This window comes from Nerophis ophidion, linkage group LG16, assembly GCF_033978795.1.
Source record: "Nerophis ophidion isolate RoL-2023_Sa linkage group LG16, RoL_Noph_v1.0, whole genome shotgun sequence".
Classification (NCBI taxonomy): domain Eukaryota; kingdom Metazoa; phylum Chordata; class Actinopteri; order Syngnathiformes; family Syngnathidae; genus Nerophis; species Nerophis ophidion.
This window is the reverse complement of record NC_084626.1, coordinates 14,167,578-14,188,750: the sequence shown is the minus strand read 5'-3', so window position 1 is coordinate 14,188,750 and position 21,173 is coordinate 14,167,578. Positions and strand designations below refer to the sequence as shown.

Below are 21,173 nucleotides of genomic sequence, written 5' to 3'. Positions count from 1 at the left end.
ACGTGATGTCCTTCTCACACGGTCAAACCTTGAGAAGGCAGGCAGCACTGATGAAGTATTCGGTTCAACTAGAGCAAAGTTCGACAAGGCAAAAGTTTCAAAAAAGAGAGTGTGTTAACCTACATTTTGTGTGTTGAAGTGTATGTGTGCTACAATATTCCAACAGTTGTAAACAAAAGCATGGGATTTTTTTCTACTCGCCTGTTGTCTTTGTCGAGTTCCACAGTGCTTGACGATGCGTCTTTTTTCTCCTTAGTATGACTCCATTAGTACAACATTATTCTTCTCATCTGCTCATGCTGTTCACACTTGTTCAAACATTTTAAAGCATTTACAAAACACATTAGCTTGCCTTTATTCCAAAATTAAAGATAGTGTGGTAAGAAACGTGTTTACCTCTATTGTCGACATTCAACAACAAGAAAGAGAACCCCAAACCAAACTCAAATTTATCATCTGTGGCAGGATAGTGTCACCGCCTCTTAAAGGCACCAATACGTTCACTCCAACAATGTGCACACCACTTAAACTATCTTCTTTCCAGATTAATGTACAATGTTTTGACCAAAACTAATCAAAAATTATTTATGGCAACTATGGCCCATTAGTGACCCCTAGTCGCTTTTTAATACAGAAACAAATACAACTTAGTGCAATTTTTCAACCGTATTTTTGTTATTTTTTGAAAATGAATATTCAGTCCATAAAGACACTCCATGTGTGTCCTTCACAAAGCCTTTTGAAGTAGGCAATGTTTTTGTTATAGGTCTTTCAAGCTTATTCGTTTTTGGCTTGACTCGAACCTTACGAACCATTCCATGCTCATCTTGTATCATTGGAACAAACCTTACAATCATTTACCATCTTCTTGGGGCGGATTCATCCACATTCAGGATGACATCTCCTGTTGCTAGGTTTCGGGAAGACTTGGTTTACTTCTGTCGTTTCTGTAGTATAGGCAGATACACCTTGACCCAGAGTTTCGAGAATATATTTCTCATGTACTGCACTTGCCTCCATCTTCGGCATGCATATGAGTCATCTTCATTAAAGAGTCCTCGTGGCATTGAGTTTTTGTAATATTAGCAGGAGCAAATACTGTGGAGTGAGAGCCTCAAGACCATTCAAAACATTTGAAGGTGTTGGAATGAGACAACTATTAAGGATAGTTTCGCACTCCCAGAAGAATGTTTGAAGACCCTTTTCATCCAAAGTTTGTTCTCTCTGCCTAGCTCCCAGGATGTTTCTGATCAAATGAAAGATTCTCTCTCCCACATTTTACCATGGTGAGACCCTGATGGTCGATTGAACATCCATTTGATGTCAAGCTGGGGCAGGGTGCTCCCATTCTGGGAAATAGTTCACTCTTGAATCGCTCTTCTTAGCTCCCTATCTGTGCCGAAAGTTGGTACCATTATCTGAGCGTATTTTCTTGACGTGCCCTCTCCTGGCAAATATCACACCATATCGATTGGCAGCTGATCTTCCATGTTTGATTTCAAATGGTCCAAACCGATCCACTCCGGTTCGGGTAAACGGTGGTTCATCAGGTATGATTCTGTTTCTGGATAGGTCTGCCATTATTTGCGTGCCTGATGGACCATGTTGTCTTTGACAAATTGTACATTTTAGTAAAATTGTTCTGATCAGTAAATGCGCGTCAGAAATCCAATATTTTAGACGGATGTCAGACAAAACATGGTTGCGTCCACTGTGTCCTAAACGCTCATGAGCATCTTGAGCAATCAAGTTAGGCATGTGATGATCCTTGGGCAGAATTACAGGCTGTTTGACTTCAACTGGAATACCTGAGTGACTGAGCCTTCCTCCAACACGCATCATACAATTTTGCAGAACTGGATTCAGTCTGAGGATATGACTGTTTCACTTGATTGGCTCATGCTTATGAAGGGCTAATATTTCCTCATGGAATTTAATTTGCTGACAGTAGCTAATGATCTTCAGTTCGGCTTATTGCTGTTTGTCCATGGTAAGATAGGTAGGCTTGAGGCTTCCTTTCAAGCTCTACATTTTTTGTGAACTTGCTGATCACTGTACAATCCATTCATCTCACTTCTCTTCTTTGAAAGGTCATTCAAGACAGTTCTGACAGTAAGCCATGCCACAGCCATTTTCAATCATTTCCGTAAAGAAAAGTATTCAATCAGATGTTGCATCACAAAATTGTTTCCTTCCACTGTGGTAGTGTTGACAACTACACATTTCCTAACCTCAGGATCAAATATGCTACAACCCTAAGGGTGATCATGCTCGACTGGCCACTCTTCAGTTGGCTCGCTCAGAAAGTCAGGACCTGAGATCAACACTTGGTTCTCCTTGTAGGTGCTCACCTTTTTCCCCCTGGAGGCACAATCAGTGAGATTGAGGTGTGCGTTGATATAACATCAGTGCTTCATCTTTGATATTTGCAGAATAATGAAACTCTAATAGCCACAAAATATTTGAACTTAATTTTCTCATTGGCAGTGTATTTGAGCACCGCAGTGAAGTCGGTCTAATACATGTAATGCAGTTCTAGTTAAGTCACAACCTTGCAACTGTTTTAGAGTTGTGTTATTTTTTCCCCCGTTTGTGTGGTGTTTAAGTTCCAGTCCAGTATTCGTGTTTCGTAGTTTCACTTCTCCTGTCTGTGCACTGAGTACTGCCTTCCTCACCTGTCATTGATGGACAACAAGGACACACCTGTACCTGGTTGCCAATCAATCTCCTATTTCAGTCTGATCATTGCTAGGCTTTGCCTTACGTATTGCTGAGCTATGTCTAATACTATTGCTTTAAGTTAAAGTTAAAGTATCAATGATCGTCACACACACTAGGTGTGGCAAAATTATTTTCTGCATTTGACCCATCACCCTTGATCACCCCCTGGGAGATGAGGGGGCCAGTGGGCAGCAGCAGTGGGCAGCAGCAGTGGCCGCGCCCGGGAATCATTTTTGGTAATTTAACCCCCAATTCTAACCCTTAATGCTGAGTGCGAAGCAGGGAAGTAATGGGTTCCATTTTTATAGTCTTTGGTATGACTCGACCTCATGAATACGTGTCGTTTCCTGTTTTAAAAGAAAAGGTCTGTGACTTGTGCATTGATTGTTGCACTCCCCTTCTTTTGTTCATATTAAATAATATTATTTTACTCACCATCTGTCTACCATTTCCTACATCTTGGGGTCACGCCACCAAAGCTGGGGGTATTGGTATCTGCTAATCTCACTCATGGATGATCAGTATCGGAATCGGCTGTACAAAACCCATCGTGGACCATCCGTATATGACATGAGCATGTGTGTAGAATTTGAGTAAGATTGGTTGAAAAACATGGCAACCATAGAACATGTGCCAACAATGGGACTTAGCTAACTAATTGTCCATATGTCATCGAGCATTTGTGAAATGGTTATAAAGGATACAAAGGATATGTTGAGGATAAATGACTATTTGTACAACTAGTGCAAGTATTTATTGAGAATACCTGTATCTAACTAACAATTTATTTGTCTTATACAGGCTGGCTCATACATTCTGCAGATTTTTGACCATTATGTCTGCAGTGGTCCCGCACTTCTTTTGATGGCAATCTTCCAGTCAGTGGTTCTTGCATGGATTTATGGTAAGACATTGTTTTTATTTATATAAGGATAACTATATTTTTCCATAAGAAGAGAAACTTGAGAATGGCATTTCCCTGTAACTAAATGTTTATCATGGATATACAGAATGTACCAGTACACTGGAGCCCGTTTATGATGACTCATATCCACATAAGAGGTTGTCGACTTCACAAAAACTAGCTATTGCTTAAACGTTCGCTTGTGAGAATGATGTTAATGTTGTGATCGACCTAGCTGGAGTAAGGACCCCAACGCAGAGCAAAAAATAAATAAAAATACTAACAAACAGAACATTAAAAAAGGAGTGAGGAAAATATAATTAAGGATGCACACTTAAGGTGTGAGAAACAGAAATTACACACGGAAGGTGTGGCAAAGTATTAGTTAACACAACACCGCTATACCGGGACTAGTCAAAGGGAATGAGAAGTGTGAGTGGGGCCAAAGCCATACTTGATCGAGGGCGAGTTCTTGGTTTCTTATGTGGGTTTATTGTTAGGCAGTTTAATTAAAGTCCCCCCAGCGCGATAACAACACACAACAACAGCAGTCACGTTTCCGTCTACTGTAAAGCAGTTCGTCTGCCGTAAATAGCAATGTTGTGACATCTTAAACAGGACAATACTGCCATCTACTGTACGTTTTGGGCCATGGTAGGTAGAGATGGAAGATTCAAGACTCTAGTGCATTTGATGAAAGCACTTTTGTGCGTACCACACAGCAATGCATCATCAAAGAGGGTGTTCAGCATGGTTAGAAAAATAGTGACAGAGAATAGAATAAGGATGGACGATTCAACCCTTAACTCAACGATGAGTAGATGAGCATACTTGCCAACCTTGAGACCTCCGATTTCGGGAGGTGGGGGGGTGAGGCGCGTGGTCGGGGGTGGGGCATCGGTGTGGTTGGGGGCAGAACAGGCGTGATTGGGGAAGTGGTTAAGAGGGGAGGAGTATATTTACAGCTAGATTCACCAAGTCAAGTATTTCATATATATATATATATATATATATATATATATATATATATATATATATATATATATATATATATATATATATATATATATATATATATATATATATATATGTGAATAAATAAAATAAATACTTGAATTTCAGGGTTCATTTATTTACACATTTACATACACATAACACTCATCTACTCATTGTTGAGTTAAGGGTCTAATTGTCCTTCCTTATTTTTCTAACCATATGCATGTACAGTAGATGGCAGTATTGTCCTGTTTAAGAGTGTTACAGCATTGCTGTTTACGGCAGACGAACTGTTTTACGGTAGACGGAAACGGACTGCTGTTGTTGTGTGTTGTTTCCGCGCTGGGAGGACGTTAATGAAACTGCCTAAAAATAAACCCACATAAGAAACCAAGAACTCGCCCTCGATCATTCTACAGTTATAACGTCATTGGGCAGACATGCTGTTTGTATCATGGGAAAGCGTACGTGAAAACAGGCTGTCGAGGGGGCGTGGCTTCCAGCTCCGCTTGAATTTCGGGAGATTTTTGGTAGGGAGGTTTTCGGGAGAGGCGCTGAATTTCGGGAGTCTCCCGGAAAATCCGGGAGGGTTGGCAAGTATGTAGATGAGTGTTATGTGTGTGTATACGTGTAAATAAATGAACACTGAAATTCAAGTATTTCTCTTATTTATATATATATATATATATATATATATATATATATATATATATACAACAAAATTAATACATACATATATATAGCTAGAATTCACTGAAAGTCAAGTATTTCATATATATATATATATATATATATATATATATATATATATATATATATATATATATATATATATTAGGGGTGGGCAAGTTAATGCGTTAATTACGAGTTAACTCATCAATCTATTAACGGCGATAAATATTTTATCGCACATTTGCGTGTGTTATTTACATGCCTTTATTTTGTTAAGGCCTTTTCTTAATAAGATGGCGACGCCCGGATGGGCTTCGGCGTCGAGGGGCTCTTGGTAAAGATGGAACATTTGGCAAAAATACCGGACAATTCTGCAAATTTCATGGCTGGCTTACAGCGTCGTCATTCCAGGATCACTTACGACCGCCAGACAATTCTGGATGTGGATAGATCGGGCCGTTTTGGACTGAATGACGCGTGCTTGCTAGACCGGCTAGCTAGCATGGGAATACTTTGCCGGCTACATCCAGCGGCCTGTGAAGCAGCGGAGTATATGTGTTGTCTGTCTATTTATGAATAATGCAGACGAGGGGTGTTGACTGAGTTCTTAACGTTTACTTTCAGAGCGTGCATATCACAACATACAAGATGCCGTCTTGGCAACACACAACCCATACCGGGCTACCGCGCATGCTTGTCACTCCTGTTGCATGCTGGGTAGGGTAGTTCTTTTATTCCCTGCCTCATAACATCACAATATAGTACCATTAATATGATGCGTTCAGTTTATCAAAGCACCAAGCAAACAATCGGAAAATTTTTAATGGTTGCCCAGCCCTAATATGTATATATATATATATATATCAAATACTTGACTTGGTAAATTCTATTTGTAAATATACTCCTCCCCTCTTAACGCCCCCCCCCCCCCCACCTACCGAAATCGGAGGTCTTAAAGCAGAGGAGATGTTAATGTTTACGTAGAAGGGTGAACTATCAGAAATCTACTGGCACCAAGTGAAGGGACTAGAGTGCTTAAGTAGTCAGGACGAGATAATAATAATAATAATAATAATAATAATGATGCCCTGCGATGAGGTGGCGACTCGTCCAGGGTGTACCCTGCCTTCCGCCCGAATGTAGCTGAGATAGGCGCCAGCGCCCCCCGCGACCCCGAAAGGGAATAAGCGGTAGAAAATGGATGGATGGATAATAATGATAATACATTTTATTTGGTATAGTGCTTTTCTGAGCACTCTGAGACGCTTTACAGGATAAAAAAAAATATATATATATATATACATATAAAACAGGTAAGTATCAGTTGTGCACGCAGGTAGCTACACCCCATGAACCAGAAACCAGGCACTGCAACAAAAAAGGGGATAGGCGGCAGCAGTGACCATGACAGTACTCCCTGTCCCCAATCTCTGTAGAGCGACCCCTGGTGGCGTACCTGGTTTCTCAGGAAGGAGGGAGTGTAAGTCATGCAGAAAGGATGGCTCGAGGACACAGAAACTGGAAGCCCATGAGCGTTCTTCAGGATCATAGCCCTTCCAGTCCACCAGATACTGAACTCTCCTGCCCTGCCTTCTGGAGTCTAAGATGGGCTTCACAGTGTATGCAGGGTGACCATTGATCACCTGTGGAGTATGAGGAGGAGATGTCGATCACCAGATGTAAAGGAAGGAATAGAGGAAGCTGAAGTTCAACCGCAGCAGAGCTGATGATCCTGGTTATCTTGAACGGCCCCACAAGCTTGGTAGAAAGCTTTCTGGAGGAGCCAACCAATGGTAATGATGACAATGATGACAGCCATACCGCTTGCACGTTGACAAGTGGGTGATGGAATCATGTGGCAATCGGCCAGCCATCAGGGACAAAGCTGCTCAAGTAGTCTGCCACACCCGATGACCTTGTCAGATCTGCTGGTGGACGGATGAGATGGTGAGCTCCGACTCCTGAGAAGGAAAGAGAGGCGTCAGAAAACCATAGGCGACTTAAAAGTACCAGTAGAGTGGAACATTTAGTAGCCTCTAAATTGAATCTAATATCATATATCAATCAATCAATCAATCAATCAATGTTTTTTTATATAGCCCTAAATCACAAATGTCTCAAAAGACTGTACAAACCATTACGACTACGACATCCTCGGAAGAACCCACAAAAGGGCAAGGAAAACTCACACCCAGTGGGCAGGGAGAATTCACATCCAGTGGAACGCCAGTGACAATGCTGACTGTGAGAAACCTTGGAGAGGACCTCAGATGTGGTCTAAAAAGGAGGTCTATTTAAAGGCTAGAGTATGCAGATGAGTTTTAAGGTGAGACTTAAATGCTTCTACTGAGGTAGCATCTCGAACTGTTACCGGGAGGGCATTCCAGAGTACTGGAGCCCGAACGGAAAACGCTCTATAGCCCACAGACTTTTTCACTAATAAGCCGGAGTCTTTTGAACGCAGATTTCTTGCCGGGACATATGGTACAATACAATCGGCAAGATAGGCTGGAGCTAGACCGTGTAATATTTTATACGTAAGTAGTAAAACCTTAAAGTCACATCTTAAGTGCACAGGAAGCCAGTGCAGGTGAGCCAGTACAGGCGTAATATGATCAAACTTTCTTGTTCTTGTCAAAAGTCTAGCAGCCGCATTTTGTACCAACTGTAATCTTTTAATGCTAGACATGGGGAGACCCGAAAATAATACGTTACAGTAATCGAGACGAGACGTAACAAACGCATGGATAATGATCTCGGCGTCTTTAGTGGACAAAATGGAGCGAATTTTAGCGATATTACGGAGATGAAAGAAGGCCGTTTTAGTAACGCTTTTAATGTGTGACTCAAAGGAGAGAGTTGGGTCGAAGATAATACCCAGATTTTTTACCGAGTCACCTCGTTTTATTATTTGGTTGTCAAATGTTAAAGTTGTATTATTAAATAGATGTCGGTGTCTAGCAGGACCGATAATCAGCATTTCGTTTTTTTGGGGTTAAGTTGCAAAAAATTAGCGGACATCCATTGTTTAATTTCATTAAGACACGCTTCCAACTGACTACAGTTCGGCGTGTTGGTCAGCTCTAGGGGCATGTAGAGTTGGGTGTCATCAGCATAACAGTGAAAGCTAATACCGTATTTGCGTATGACGTCACCCAGCGGCAGCATGTAGATGCTGAAGAGTGCAGGGCCAAGGACCAAACCCTGGGGAACTCCACACGTTACCTTAACATAGTCCAAGGTCATACTGTTATGGGAGACGCACTGCACCCTGTCAGTAAGATAAGAGTTAAACCAAGACAGGGCTAAGTCTGACATACCAATTCGTGTTTTGATACGCTCTAATAAAATACTATGATCGACGGTATCGAAACCAGCGCTAAGATCGAGGAGCAGCAACATAGATGACGCATCAGAATCCACCGTTAGCAATAGATCATTAGTCATTTTTGCGAGGGCTGTCTCAGTAGAGTGATTTGCCTGAAACCGGATTGAAAGGTTTCACATAGATTGTTAAACGCTGAGTGTTCATTTAGCTGCTCTGCAACAATTTTTTCAAGGATTTTCAAAATAAAGGGAAAGTGAGACACCGGTCGGTAGTTTACCATGAGGTCAGGATCGAGGTTAGGTCTTTTAAGAAGAGGATTAATAACCGCTTTTTTGAATGCTAGGGGAAAAGTGCCTGAGGAAAGTGATAGGTTTATAATATTTAGCACTTATGGACCTAATAATACAAAAAGCTCTTTAATAAGTTTCCCAGGAAGTGGGTCAAGTAAACATGTTGTTTGTTTTATTCCATTTACACGTTGTAACAATTCTTCTAATGTTATTTCATCAAAACGAGAGAAACTACTTTGGATATTTGCAGTATCCGGCGTATATACAGTCGTATCTGTGTTAATAGAACCCAGTTGTAGTTGGGACGCATTGTCTTTAATCTCCTTTCTAATAACTTCAATTTTCTTATTAAAGAACTTCATAAAGTCATCTGCCGAACGGTATATCTGATTTATGACAACAAAAGACTTCCAAAGTTTGCAAATAAATTGATATGATCAAAATGATACAAATCTCACAGATCCCTGAGCCATTTTGAGAGATAATGATGAAAAAAGATAATGAGGAAGCCAGTCACGTGATCTGTGACGTAGAGTTAAACACCACATATCCCTTCCCCATCAACAACAATGCTAATCAAGCAAACTTTGTGAGAGCCAACAACGATTACTTTGGGAAAAAATTATGTTAAGAACACAAAGGGGATGAGCCGTTAGTTTTAGAAGGCGAGCGCTGAACGGATGCAACTTTATTGAAACACTATAGATTTAGCAGCATTGCAAGGTGCGAAACATACAAACTAACCATAACTAAATATAATAAAACAAACACTTACTGTACCATTTATACTCTCTCAGCGATTCAATCGCAATCCTTATGAAGGGTTGTCTTTTTTGCCATCTCAGGGAATGTCAAAGTCGACCAGGCACATGTGTCTACTACCAGGTGAGACTCAAACTTTTACCAAGTTTGAGTGTCAAAGTGTCAACAATAGCAGCTTGAGCTAGCATTAGTTCACCGCTATCAATGTGCCGCTAAAATAGGCTGTCTGCGTTAGCACTTATAAAAACAATATCACTCATATTTGGTTAATTTTCAGGTCACATGTAAATGAACTATAATTGGCGGTTTCTGGATGTTTTTAGAGGGTTTTATGGGCACAATAGAGGACTCTGTTGACTGAATTGTTAGCTATTTATTTCCGATTTCAAATGCATAAAAAAAAACATTTTTTCACATTTTTGGTGTATTTCCAGTATAACTGGTCTGAAGCGCTCCTATTGTGACATAGAATCAATGGAAATTGTCGAATATATTTGAAGTGGAATATTAAAAAATGGCCATTTGAATTTCTGGCTTTTTGTGACGTTTAGAAGGTGTTTTCACATAGTTTGTGGATTGTGAAAACAATTGGATGTTGTTTAATGTACACAATGAAACACAGTTTAGCATATAAAGTCAACTTGTTTTTCCACTTTACTGGTACTTTAAAAGAAGACATACCTGTGCATACTCCACCCAAGGGAAGTGGGAGACCCAGGATGATGGGTGAAGGTAGCACAAAGAGCGGGGAGCTGCCTTCAGGCCCTGGTTAGCCCCCTCCATCTGGCTGGTGGTCTGGGGATGATAATCAGATAAAGGCCTCCAAACGCCTTGCAAAAAACTTTCCAAACTTGGGAAGCGAATTGGGGTTCCCTGTCTGAGACCATGCCCTGAGGGATGGGATGACCAGTAGTTGTGCACTCTGTAGGGAAGTAGGTAGTTTGGACAGGGGAATGAAGTGAACCATCTTAGAAAACCAGTCGACCACATTGAGTATGACTAAGTTGCACCAGGAAACTGGAAGGCACATGATGGAATCTAAGGCTATGTGGGACCATTGTCCTGACGGAATAGGCAGAGCTTGGAGGAGACCAGCTGTAGAGGAATGAGAGGTGCTGCCTCTGTCACAGACGGAGCAGGCCTTCGCATAGTCCTATGTCTTTTCCCATTGCCGGCCACCAGAATATCTGCAAGACCAAAAACAGAGTGTGCCTGACACCACTTTGGACGCGTGTTCCCACTGCAGGACTTCAGACCTTACTTCAGTTGGTACAAAGAGATTGCCTGCAGGAATGTTGTAAGGGACCTGAGTCTTGGAGGCGGCATCGTCTGCCCTTCTCTCTACCTCTTATTGATGTGCTCCTACCACGTGAGGTATGATAGTCTCCGGAGTGGTTTCCTCAATGGGAGGGCTGAAAACTCCAGAGAGTGCATTGGGCTTGGTGCTGAGAGAACCCAGTCTTTAGGTAATAGAGAGGTTGAAGCGTGTGAGAAACACTGTCCAACGTGCTTGGCGGGAGTTGAGTCTTTGAGCAGTCCTAAATTAGGCCACGTTTTTATGATCTGTGATGACCAGGAATGGTGTGGCAGTCACCTCCAATGAATGCCTCCCCTCCTGTAACTCGAGAACGATGGCCAGCAATGGGTGTAGACTGACATGGAAATATAATGAAGCGTAACGCTTCAAGTGATTTCCTGAAAACTGTAAAGCTAAAGTCTCAATGTGGTGCTTCACCCTCACCAGTAAACAGTCTTCTAAAGACCAGACCTCCTTAGGGATGCAAAGTCTAATTTTAGCAATCTCATGCAAGTCCACAAAGTCCGAGTCCAGGAAGCAATCGTCTGCTCCCAAGTCAATAAATGCAAAAATATTTAAACTGCTTTCCCTTCCTGACTATGTCCCTATGAGTTCAAGTATTTTTCCAGGACTAGGAGCCTGCGTGTACTCAAACAATCCCTTGGAATCAAGGAGTGTTGTTCATCGCAAGAGAAGAAGAAGATTGAGGGGTGCGAGCACCGTTTGTCTGGGGGGACGAATGGAGCAATTGGGATGTGATGGTCCGGGCCTACACAGTAGGGACAGAGGCGTAATCTTCATCTACGAGCTCACTCAGCAGCGGTGACTTGTCCGGCGAGCTGCATTGGCACTGCATCATTAGGCCGACGAGTTGCAGTCGTGGCAGGAAAGATTACGTGGTCGACTCCTCCTCCTGTCGATATTGCACCATTTGGCAAAGAAGGACATGATCGGCTATCCTCCTTAGTATCCTCTCTATCCCAATCGCAAATCCTGTCATTTAGATCAGAGTTGTCCAAACCTTTTGATTTGGGAGCCACATTGGACAAAAAAAAAATTGGCCAGGGGCCAAATGCCGACTACATTCAATATATATATATATATATATATATATATATATATATATATATATATATATATATTAGAGATGCGCGGATAGGCATTTATATCATCCGCAACCACATCACCAAAGTCGTCATCCACCCGCCGTCCACCCGAACCAACATTTTATCAGAACCGCAACCGCCCGCCACCCGCCCGCTGAAATACATCTGATGTCGGCCGCCTTTACCACTCACAGAGCTATTTAAACCTGTTTCACAGAGTAATGAAGACAATGGGAGCCGCTAACGTTCTCACGAATATCCAATGGCGTTCATCCTGATGACAGGAATATGGGCGTGCTGTGAAGCCGTTGCTTTTGACACCTTCAACAACATGTACAAACCGATTGTTAGTCCGGCAACATGTTGTGTGCAGCTTATACAATCACACGTACAAGATTGAAAGGTATACTGGGTGATACAGAGTACACTGATGGTTGTGATATAAACAATTTTAACACTCTCACTAATATGCACCACGATGGGAAGCCACACCAAACAAGATTGACAAACACATTTCGGGAGAACATCCTCAAAGTAACACAACATAAACGCAACACAACAAATACCCACAATCCTTTGTATCCGTGACTACCCTGAATATATTTTACACCCCCGCGCGCCCAACCCCGCCCACCTTACCATTGCACGTAGGTGGTTGGTGCTAGCGGGGTGTATAAAATACACCCCGCAAGTTCTCCCTGCCCACTGGGTGTGAGTTTTCCTTGCCCTTTTGTGGGTTCTTCAGAGGATGTCGACATTTGTGATTCAGGGCTATATAAATAAACATTGATTGATTGACATATATACATATGTATGTATTTATCTATGTATGTATGTATATAATACATACATATGTGTGTATATATATATATATATATATATATATATATTTATTTATATTTTGTGTAGCTATATAAATTGTATGTGTTATATTAATATATCATATGTATATATTGTGGAGAGGGGCGTGGTCTACGTGTTCCTTGCGGGCGGGGCGTGTGCAGGGGCTGGCCATGAAGCAGCAGACAGGTGATCAGCTACCACAGCTGGAACGAGTTATTTTTTATTTTATTTTTATTTTTTTATTTTTTTGTGCAAATATATTTTATTAGATTTTACAGTTAAAATGACAAACAGTCACATCCACTCATACACACACACATACACACTTGAGGAGAGAGGTGCACATGAACTTTAACAACTCAAGGTTTACAGTACAGACATTGTTAGAAAATATACCCAAATATTGTATATATATATACATACACACACACACATATATATATCCATACATATATATATATGCATATATCCATCCATCCCGCTGCGGCTCACGATCAGCAGGCTATCGAGATCACAGCAAAATGGATGAACATATCTCGGCATCAAGGATCCTCAGGAAGTGTTCACAAGATCACCTCCCGAGGGCCTGTCCACCGTACACACTTAGAGGGAAAAAAAAAAAAGGAAAAGTTACAGGGCTTGATCAATACAAAACAATAATCACAAAAAAAAAAACAGAACAAAAAAGCAAGTAAACCATGACAAAACAATATCAGAAGTGACACAAGAAAAACAAATGTAGTGTTGAATCAGTACAAAAGATAACAATAAAAAAAAAAAATAAAAAAGGAACACAACTACAAAAAAATGGCAGTTTAGTTTTTCTTTATATGTCTATAAGTTATGTTTCAATATATGTCAGTAAAGGTTTCCAGGTTAACTCCCATTTATTCATATTTGTAGAGTTTATAAATCTTATTTTTTCAAGAGTCATTACATTCACAAGTTCATTTAACCAGTTCCTGAAGTTGGGTGCAGATAGAGTATTCCAGTCTCTGAGAATGAGTCTTTTGGCCAAGACCGTCCCAAGCAGCAACACAGTTCTAATATGTTTTGGAAGCTTTTGTGTTTCTGAAGACCACCCAAATAAGATCATATCCCTATCAGGGACAATTTTTCTCTGATATACCCCCGAGTAAAAAAAGAAAATGCTGGACCAAAATGATTGAATAATTGGACATCCCCAAAACGAGTGAGACAATGATCCTTCAGCAGATTTACATTTATCACAAAGTGCAGATGTATCAGGATAAAATTTGTGTAATAAAACTTTAGAATAGTAAAAACGATGAATCACTTTAAACTGTATGAGCCTATGTCTGCTGTTAATTGAGCACTTGTGAATTTGAGAAAGTGTCTGTTCCCATTGCTGATTGGGTATTGTTGTTCTTAGTTCCTGTTCCCATGCTCTTTTAACACTGTCTGCTGATGTCATGGGCATAATGAAGCAGCTGACTAATTTAGCGATAAACTTTTTACTTGTGGGTGGTAAATTTAATAGTTCTAAAAGAGGATGTTTTTCATTTACCAGCTGAGACTTTGAAATGTTTTCTTTAATAAATATTTTTACCTGCAAATAGCAAAACCAACTGAATTGGGACAATTTAAATTTGATTCGCAATTGCTCAAATGACATAAGACTGTCCTCGACATAAATGTCTTTTATGCATTTAATTCCATTTGAATACCAGTCAAAAAATGTTTTATCTGTTATCGATGGGATGAATGCATGATTGTGATATATTGGTGAATACATAGTTACATTGGAAATATTCAATTGTTTTCTAATTTGAGAAATAATTTTAATAGAATTTCGTACTACAACACTATGACTTATTGATTTAATTGAAGAGACTGGTTTAGTAAAAAGTAACGATAGCAATGATGTATAAGGTTTCACTAATGACTGCAGTTCCAATTTCGGCCATAAGGGAGCAGAATTAAGAGATTCATTATTTGGGGACCCCATCTTCCAATAGGTCAATGCGTTCAGATTTGATGCCCAATAATAATTTTTGAACATTGGAAGACCCAGTCCCCCTTCCTCTGTAGATCTAAATAAGTGCTTTTTGGATATTCTGCGTTTTTTACATCCCCACACAAAATCTAGAACTAAAGATTCAAGTTTTTGGAAAAAATCTACAGGAATTACAATTGGTAAATTTTGAAAAAGATAAATACATTTTGGAAGAGTGATCATTTTAATAGCATTCACCTTGCCTAACATAGAGAGAGGTAGGGTCTTCCAATACTCAATACACACTTTCAGTTTCTCAAATGCTTCAATAAAGTTCAACTTTAGTAATGATTCATAATTTTTAGATATTTTTAAGCCAAGATAGGATATGTAATTTTCTGCGACTTTAACAGGATTTTGACTGATCTCAACATTATCTCCTAGGAACATAAGCTCACTTTTGGACCAGTTTATTTTATAACCAGAATTTCTACCAAAAGAGTCTACATATTCTAAAAGAAGTGGTAGTGCAACTTCTGGCTCAGTGAGTGTAACAAGTACATCATCTGCATAAAGTGAGATGAGACTCTCTGATGAGCCCACTGAAAATCCTTTAATATTAGAGTTCATTCTTAAACCAATAGCCAGTGGTTCGAGGGCCAAATTGAAGAGTAAGGGTGAAAGGCAGTCACCCTGTCTCACACCGCGATGTAATTCAAAACTATCCGATATTACATTATTAGTTATGACATATGATTTTGGTGCAGAAAAAATTATTTTAACCCATTTTATAAAATTTTCTCCCAATCCAAATAATTTGAGAACATGAAAAAGATAAGCCCACTCAATTGAATCAAAAGCTTTATGAGCATCCAGAGTCAGGACGGCAGCCTTTTTGTGTCCTGTGCAGTCTGAGTACAATACGTTCAGTAATCTCCGTACATTGCCAAAAGAAGGTCTGTCCGGGATGAAACCGACCTGATCTGGATGAATAATTTCTGTTATGTGGTTGCTTAACCTTGTTGCGAGTACCTTAGTTAGAATCTTATGGTCTAAATTGAGCAGGGAGATAGGTTTATAATTGGCTGGATCAAGTGGATTTTTTCCCTTTTTTGGTATTATACATATATGGGCTTCATACAAAGAACTTGGAAGTTTGTTGTTCACAAAAGAATCATTTAACAGTCTAAGTATTATAGGGGATAGTATTTCACTGAAAGCTTGATAAAACTCCGCACCAAATCCATCTGGACCAGGGCTTTTATTCAAGGAGAAAGATTTCAGTGGTTTTTGCAGTTCCTCAGTTTAAATAGTGTTGTCTAAAGAATTCTGATGATTTGGACTCAGTTGAGGTAAGTTTAATGAGGTAAAAAAATCATTTAAATCATTAACCGATATAGCTGAATTAGATTTATATAATTCTGAATAAAAGCCTTTGAAGACATTATTGATATCCTTTAGATATGTACATGTTTCACCTGTTTTTGAGCATATTTTGTGAATAGCAGCTTTGGCTTGATCTCCTTTGAGCTGTCTAGATAGACGTTTTTGTGGTTTATCGGATATTTCAAAATGTTTTTGTTTATTTTTCAGCAGGAGTTTAGATACTTCCCCATGAAGAAGAGAGTTGTATTCCTTTTTCAGTTTCAGCATCTTATTGTAATCAGACTGCAAAAGAGAATTTATATGAATTTTTTCCATTTCTTTAATTTCTTTTTCTAATTCTCTCTGCCTTTTTCTTGTTTCTTTTTGTTTTGAGATTTCAAATGAAATGATATATCCTCTCACAGTAGCTTTAAGAGCTTCCCACAATGTGGAGTCTGAGACCTCTCCGTTATCATTTACCTCAATAAAATCTTGGATAATCTTGTTTATATACTCTTTAAAATCTTCATATAATAATAGTTGTGGATTAAATCTCCATTTTTGTTTGATTTTAAGGAGATCAATTTGAATCTGCAAACTCACAGGACTGTGATCTGAGATTATTCTACTATGGTACTCAGGATTACTGACATTGGAGAGGGCAGAGCCTTCCACTAAAAAGTAATCAATTCTCGTGTATGAATTGTGTACAGCAGAGTAAAATGAATACTCCCTTTTATTAGGGTGTTTTACTCTCCATATGTCTATGATATTTCTTGATCTCATAAGATTATTAATAGTTTTAGTTGAGTTAGCAATTACATGAGATTTAGTTGACAATCTATCTAAAGTGGGCTCCAAAAGGCAGTTAAAATCACCACCAATGTAGATATGAGAGGAGCTATCATCAGGAAGTAGACCAAAGACTCGATGATAAAAGTTTGAGTCATCAGTGTTTGGTCCATAGATATTCAAAAAAGTCACTGGGTAGGATGTAATATGACCATTCAATAAAATAAATCTTACATTAGGGTCAATTATTTTTGATGTAAGTATGAAAGGCACATTTTTATGAAATAAAATAGCTACACCTCTAGCTTGTCAAGTAAAGGGTGCGTGATAAACCTGAGATATCCAGCTTGTTTTAAGTTTGTGTTGGTTGTCTTTACAGAGATGTGTTTCTTGTAAGAATACAACATCTGCTTTTAATGAATTTAAATGTGAAAAAACCTTCCCTGCTTTAATATTTTTGGATAAGCCCCTAACATTCCATGAAACTAGTGTGATTTTTTTCTTACAAGTTGACATTATGGTGTTTTAGGTTTTTTGTTTTTTTTGTCCTTACATGAAAAAAAAACGTTAGTAATTAGTAAGTTGAAATAGGATTGTACATCTCTTTCCTCCACATTCATGCTCAGATTCACACATACACAACACTCACACCCCATTGTTCCCCCCTCCCTCGGTTCCCATCGTGTGGAGTTCAATGTTTTGGAGTGAAATCTCCATTGTGGTGATGTCCATAAGACGTCATTTTGGACGATTCCCCAGTCCATGAGTCCCCCACCCCCATCTTCAGGCGCAGGGCACATGCTCGTAGCTGCGTTCATTGCCCCAAGCAATTAGTAGCTCGGCAGTGAAGTGTTTTGGGTTTTTTTTTTTTTTCCTGCGACCTCCGGTGAAATAAACCTCAGCGAAAAAAGGTATTTCTGCTTTTATACTTATCATAAGCCTTGTGTTGTAGAGCTATTATTGATAATTAGTCACTAAAATGTTTTATAATAAAGGTCTTAGTGTCTGCAGGAGAGGTAAAAACCTTTACCTGGTCGTTGTACTCTACATGCAGGCGAGCTGGAAAACGCAGCATAAACTTGATTTCCTTCTCCCGCAGCATGTTCATTGCCTCTCGAAAGGCCCATCTTTGCGCTGTCACTTCGGCAGTGTAGTCTGGAAACCGGAACACGGGCAGGCCGTTGTAGATCAGCTCCTGGCCGCAGCTCAGTCGAAGAAGTAGCTCCTTATCCTGGTAGAAGTGTATTCTTGCGATGATGCTCCTGGGTCCCTTGTCGTCACCATGGCGAGCGAGCGGGACACGGTGCGCGCGGTACACCACCACTGGCTTGGAGAAGTTACTCGCTCCAAACAACTTTGGTATCAGGTCCGCAACGAAATCCGTAAGTCTTCCCTTTTCTTCTTGCTCTGGTATCCCGACTATTTTTATGTTATTCCGTCTTGAGCGCCCTTCCAATTTGTCTATTTTAGCTACAAATTTCTCGTTCGTCTTCTGCGTTTGAGTCAATTTTTGTTCGAGCGCTTCAATGCGGCGCTCGTGTTCAGAACCTTGCTGCTCCATGTCCTGCACTCGGTTGGTCAGTGCCGACTGCTTGCTTGAAAGAGCCTCAAGCTTTTCCTCAAGCATGTCAAAACGTTTGTTTATAGACTCGAGTATCTTATCCAGCATCTTCTCCAGAGTTGATGACGCCATCTCAGCGCTAGCCTCAGGCTCGTTTACAGCCACAGGCCACAGGTAACTCTGATTGCTTCCCTCTTCGTGTCTTGGGCATAATCGTTGTTATCTATATCTTAATAGAGTCTAATTTACCCAGAGGGATAGGCATGCATATAATTGACCAAACGTTGTCAGTTTAAAAAAAAAAGAAAAAAAAAAGCAGAATTAAGATTAAATCTTATAGTTTTCACCGGAGTAACTGCAGAGGCAAACTACTGCATGTGCATCTTAGCCACGCCCCGGAAGTCTCTTGCTGTGGAACGAGTTATTTAATCACCTGTTCCCTTCATCTGCAGCGTTGGAGATCATGACGTGGCTGGCAAAACGAGAGTGGGACTGCCAGACGAAAGAGCCAGAAAAGCCTGACAAACTTGTGCATGAGCTGAAAAGCTAAAAAGACTAACACAGTGTATGAGTGTGGGAACATTAAAATCAAGTGTAACCGCTGCGCCAGGGTGTGGTGTTTCTGTGACGCAGGAGAGGATCCGGGTCGGAGACCTCCACAGTGGCACCCAACGTGGAAGAACCCACAAAAAGATGTCGGCACCTACCCCCCTGGAGGCACTTGGACAAGTGCTGGCTAAGGTGTCAGCGGCGAGCCAACAGCAGACACAGGTACTGAAAACTCTTATGGACAGAGCAGAGACAACGGGCTGGGGGGTCGACCATGAAGCGCATGGTGGAAGGGGAGGATCCCCAGACATTTCTTGATGTCTTTGAAGTGACAACAGCAGCAAGCAGTTGGCCGTAAGAGGAATGGGGCGCAAATCTGCTGCCGCTCCTGGTGGGGGAGTCACAGCGGGCGGGGTTGAGTATCCCGGCAGCCGCCCGCATGTAGTATGCCAACCTCTGGCATGCCATCCTGGACCGAGTCGGCAGCAGCCCCGAAGACCACCGCCGAAGATTCAGGGCGATGAAGCTTGAGCCAGACGGCCGTTTCATGTTCGCATACCAGCTGAGGGACGCAGCGACCCGGTCGCTCCAGCCCAACGGGCAGGACCAGAAAATCCCGACCAAGACCTCAGCGTGGGTGAGGTACCACAGCCCTCCGGATGTCAAAGCAGCAGTGAGGCTAGAGGAGGAACACCTCGCGGTTCAGCGGGAGGCAACACAGAGGACGGCCGCGGGACCCAACTCAGCGCCCGCCGTCGACTCGCCCCACAATGGGGAGGGGGGTGGAGGGTGGAAAGGACCAAGTCCCCTGGTCATGATGAACAGGTTCCCCCTACGGGCACACAGAAAAATACACACACACACACACACACACACACACACACCACAAAGGTGGGGACACAGAAATATAACAAAAGTGTTTCTTATTGCAGGGTACCAGCGCTGCAGAGAGGGGGCTTCCCTCGCAGAGGGCACCTCAACTGCCAGGGCCGGTGTGTTGGAGGTGCGGACAGCCTGGTCACGTGCGCCGGGAGTGCTCCATGATGAAGGAGGGGCAGGTGATGCGGGTTGTTGGGCCTCCAGCACCCGCCCCCGATCTGGGGGTGACGCATTATGTCCCTGTAAGAGTACAAGGGAGTACATACCGGGCGATGGTGGATTCAGGCTGCAAGCAGTCCCTGATCCACCAAAACCTGGTTCGATTTTGAGGCAAGCAACAGGAGTGAAAATTAAGTGTATTCATGGGGACGTGCGCGAATACCCTATCGTACCAGTGGAAATTGCTTCTGGCAAGCAAAAGCATAAAGTTAAAGTTGCCGTAAGCGCGCAACTTACGCACCCCGTAATTTTAGGGACGAATTGGCCGGGATTTATTTTATTGGCACAATGTGTGGGGGTGCGTTCACAGACAGTAGGCGAGGCGAGTATTCGCGCCGTTCTTAGCGGTGGGGGCTTTGCGGGAGGCCCTCCCCGGCTACTCGGTGGCCACCTACGGAGGACTTACCCCTCGAGCAGTCCTGTGATGAAACCTTGCACGAGGCCTGGGACCAGGTCGACTTTATTGACGGTCAGCTGGTGCGCCCGGGGAAAGCGTGGGTATTGCCACATTTTTCAGTTATTAGGGATAGACTTTACCGAGTGGGCCGTGACACGCAAACCTGGGAGGAATGCACCCAGTTTTTGGTGCCAAAACGCAACCGGGAAAAGATTTTCCAGGCGGCGCATGTTAACCCAATGGCTGGACATTTAGGGTATGACAAAACACTTAATCGGGTCATGGTCCGATTCTATTGACCAGGCCTCCGGGCGGATATGCGCCGGTAGTGCGCAGCCTGCCCGGACTGCCAGCTGGTGAATCCAGCGGCCACCCCACTGGCACCGTTACGCCCATTGCCGCTCATGAAGGTTCCATTTGAGAGAATTGGCATGGACCTCATCGGACCATTTCACCCAAGTACACGGGGATATCGCTTTTTTTAGTCCTGGTGGATTACGCAACGCGGTATCCCGAAGCAGTGCCTTTGCGCTCT

At 41.7% G+C, this 21,173-nt stretch overlaps 1 protein-coding gene across 1 annotated transcript in view; it reads left to right on the top strand.

Moving 5' to 3' along the window:
- The window catches only part of slc6a11a (solute carrier family 6 member 11a), a 92,437-nt gene that overhangs the window by 52,978 nt on the left and 18,286 nt on the right, over positions 1-21,173 (top strand). The window contains exon 11 of the mRNA XM_061874361.1: positions 3,523-3,625. Within this exon, the coding sequence (XP_061730345.1) occupies positions 3,523-3,625 (103 nt within the window). The remainder of the gene's footprint in view (positions 1-3,522; positions 3,626-21,173) is intronic.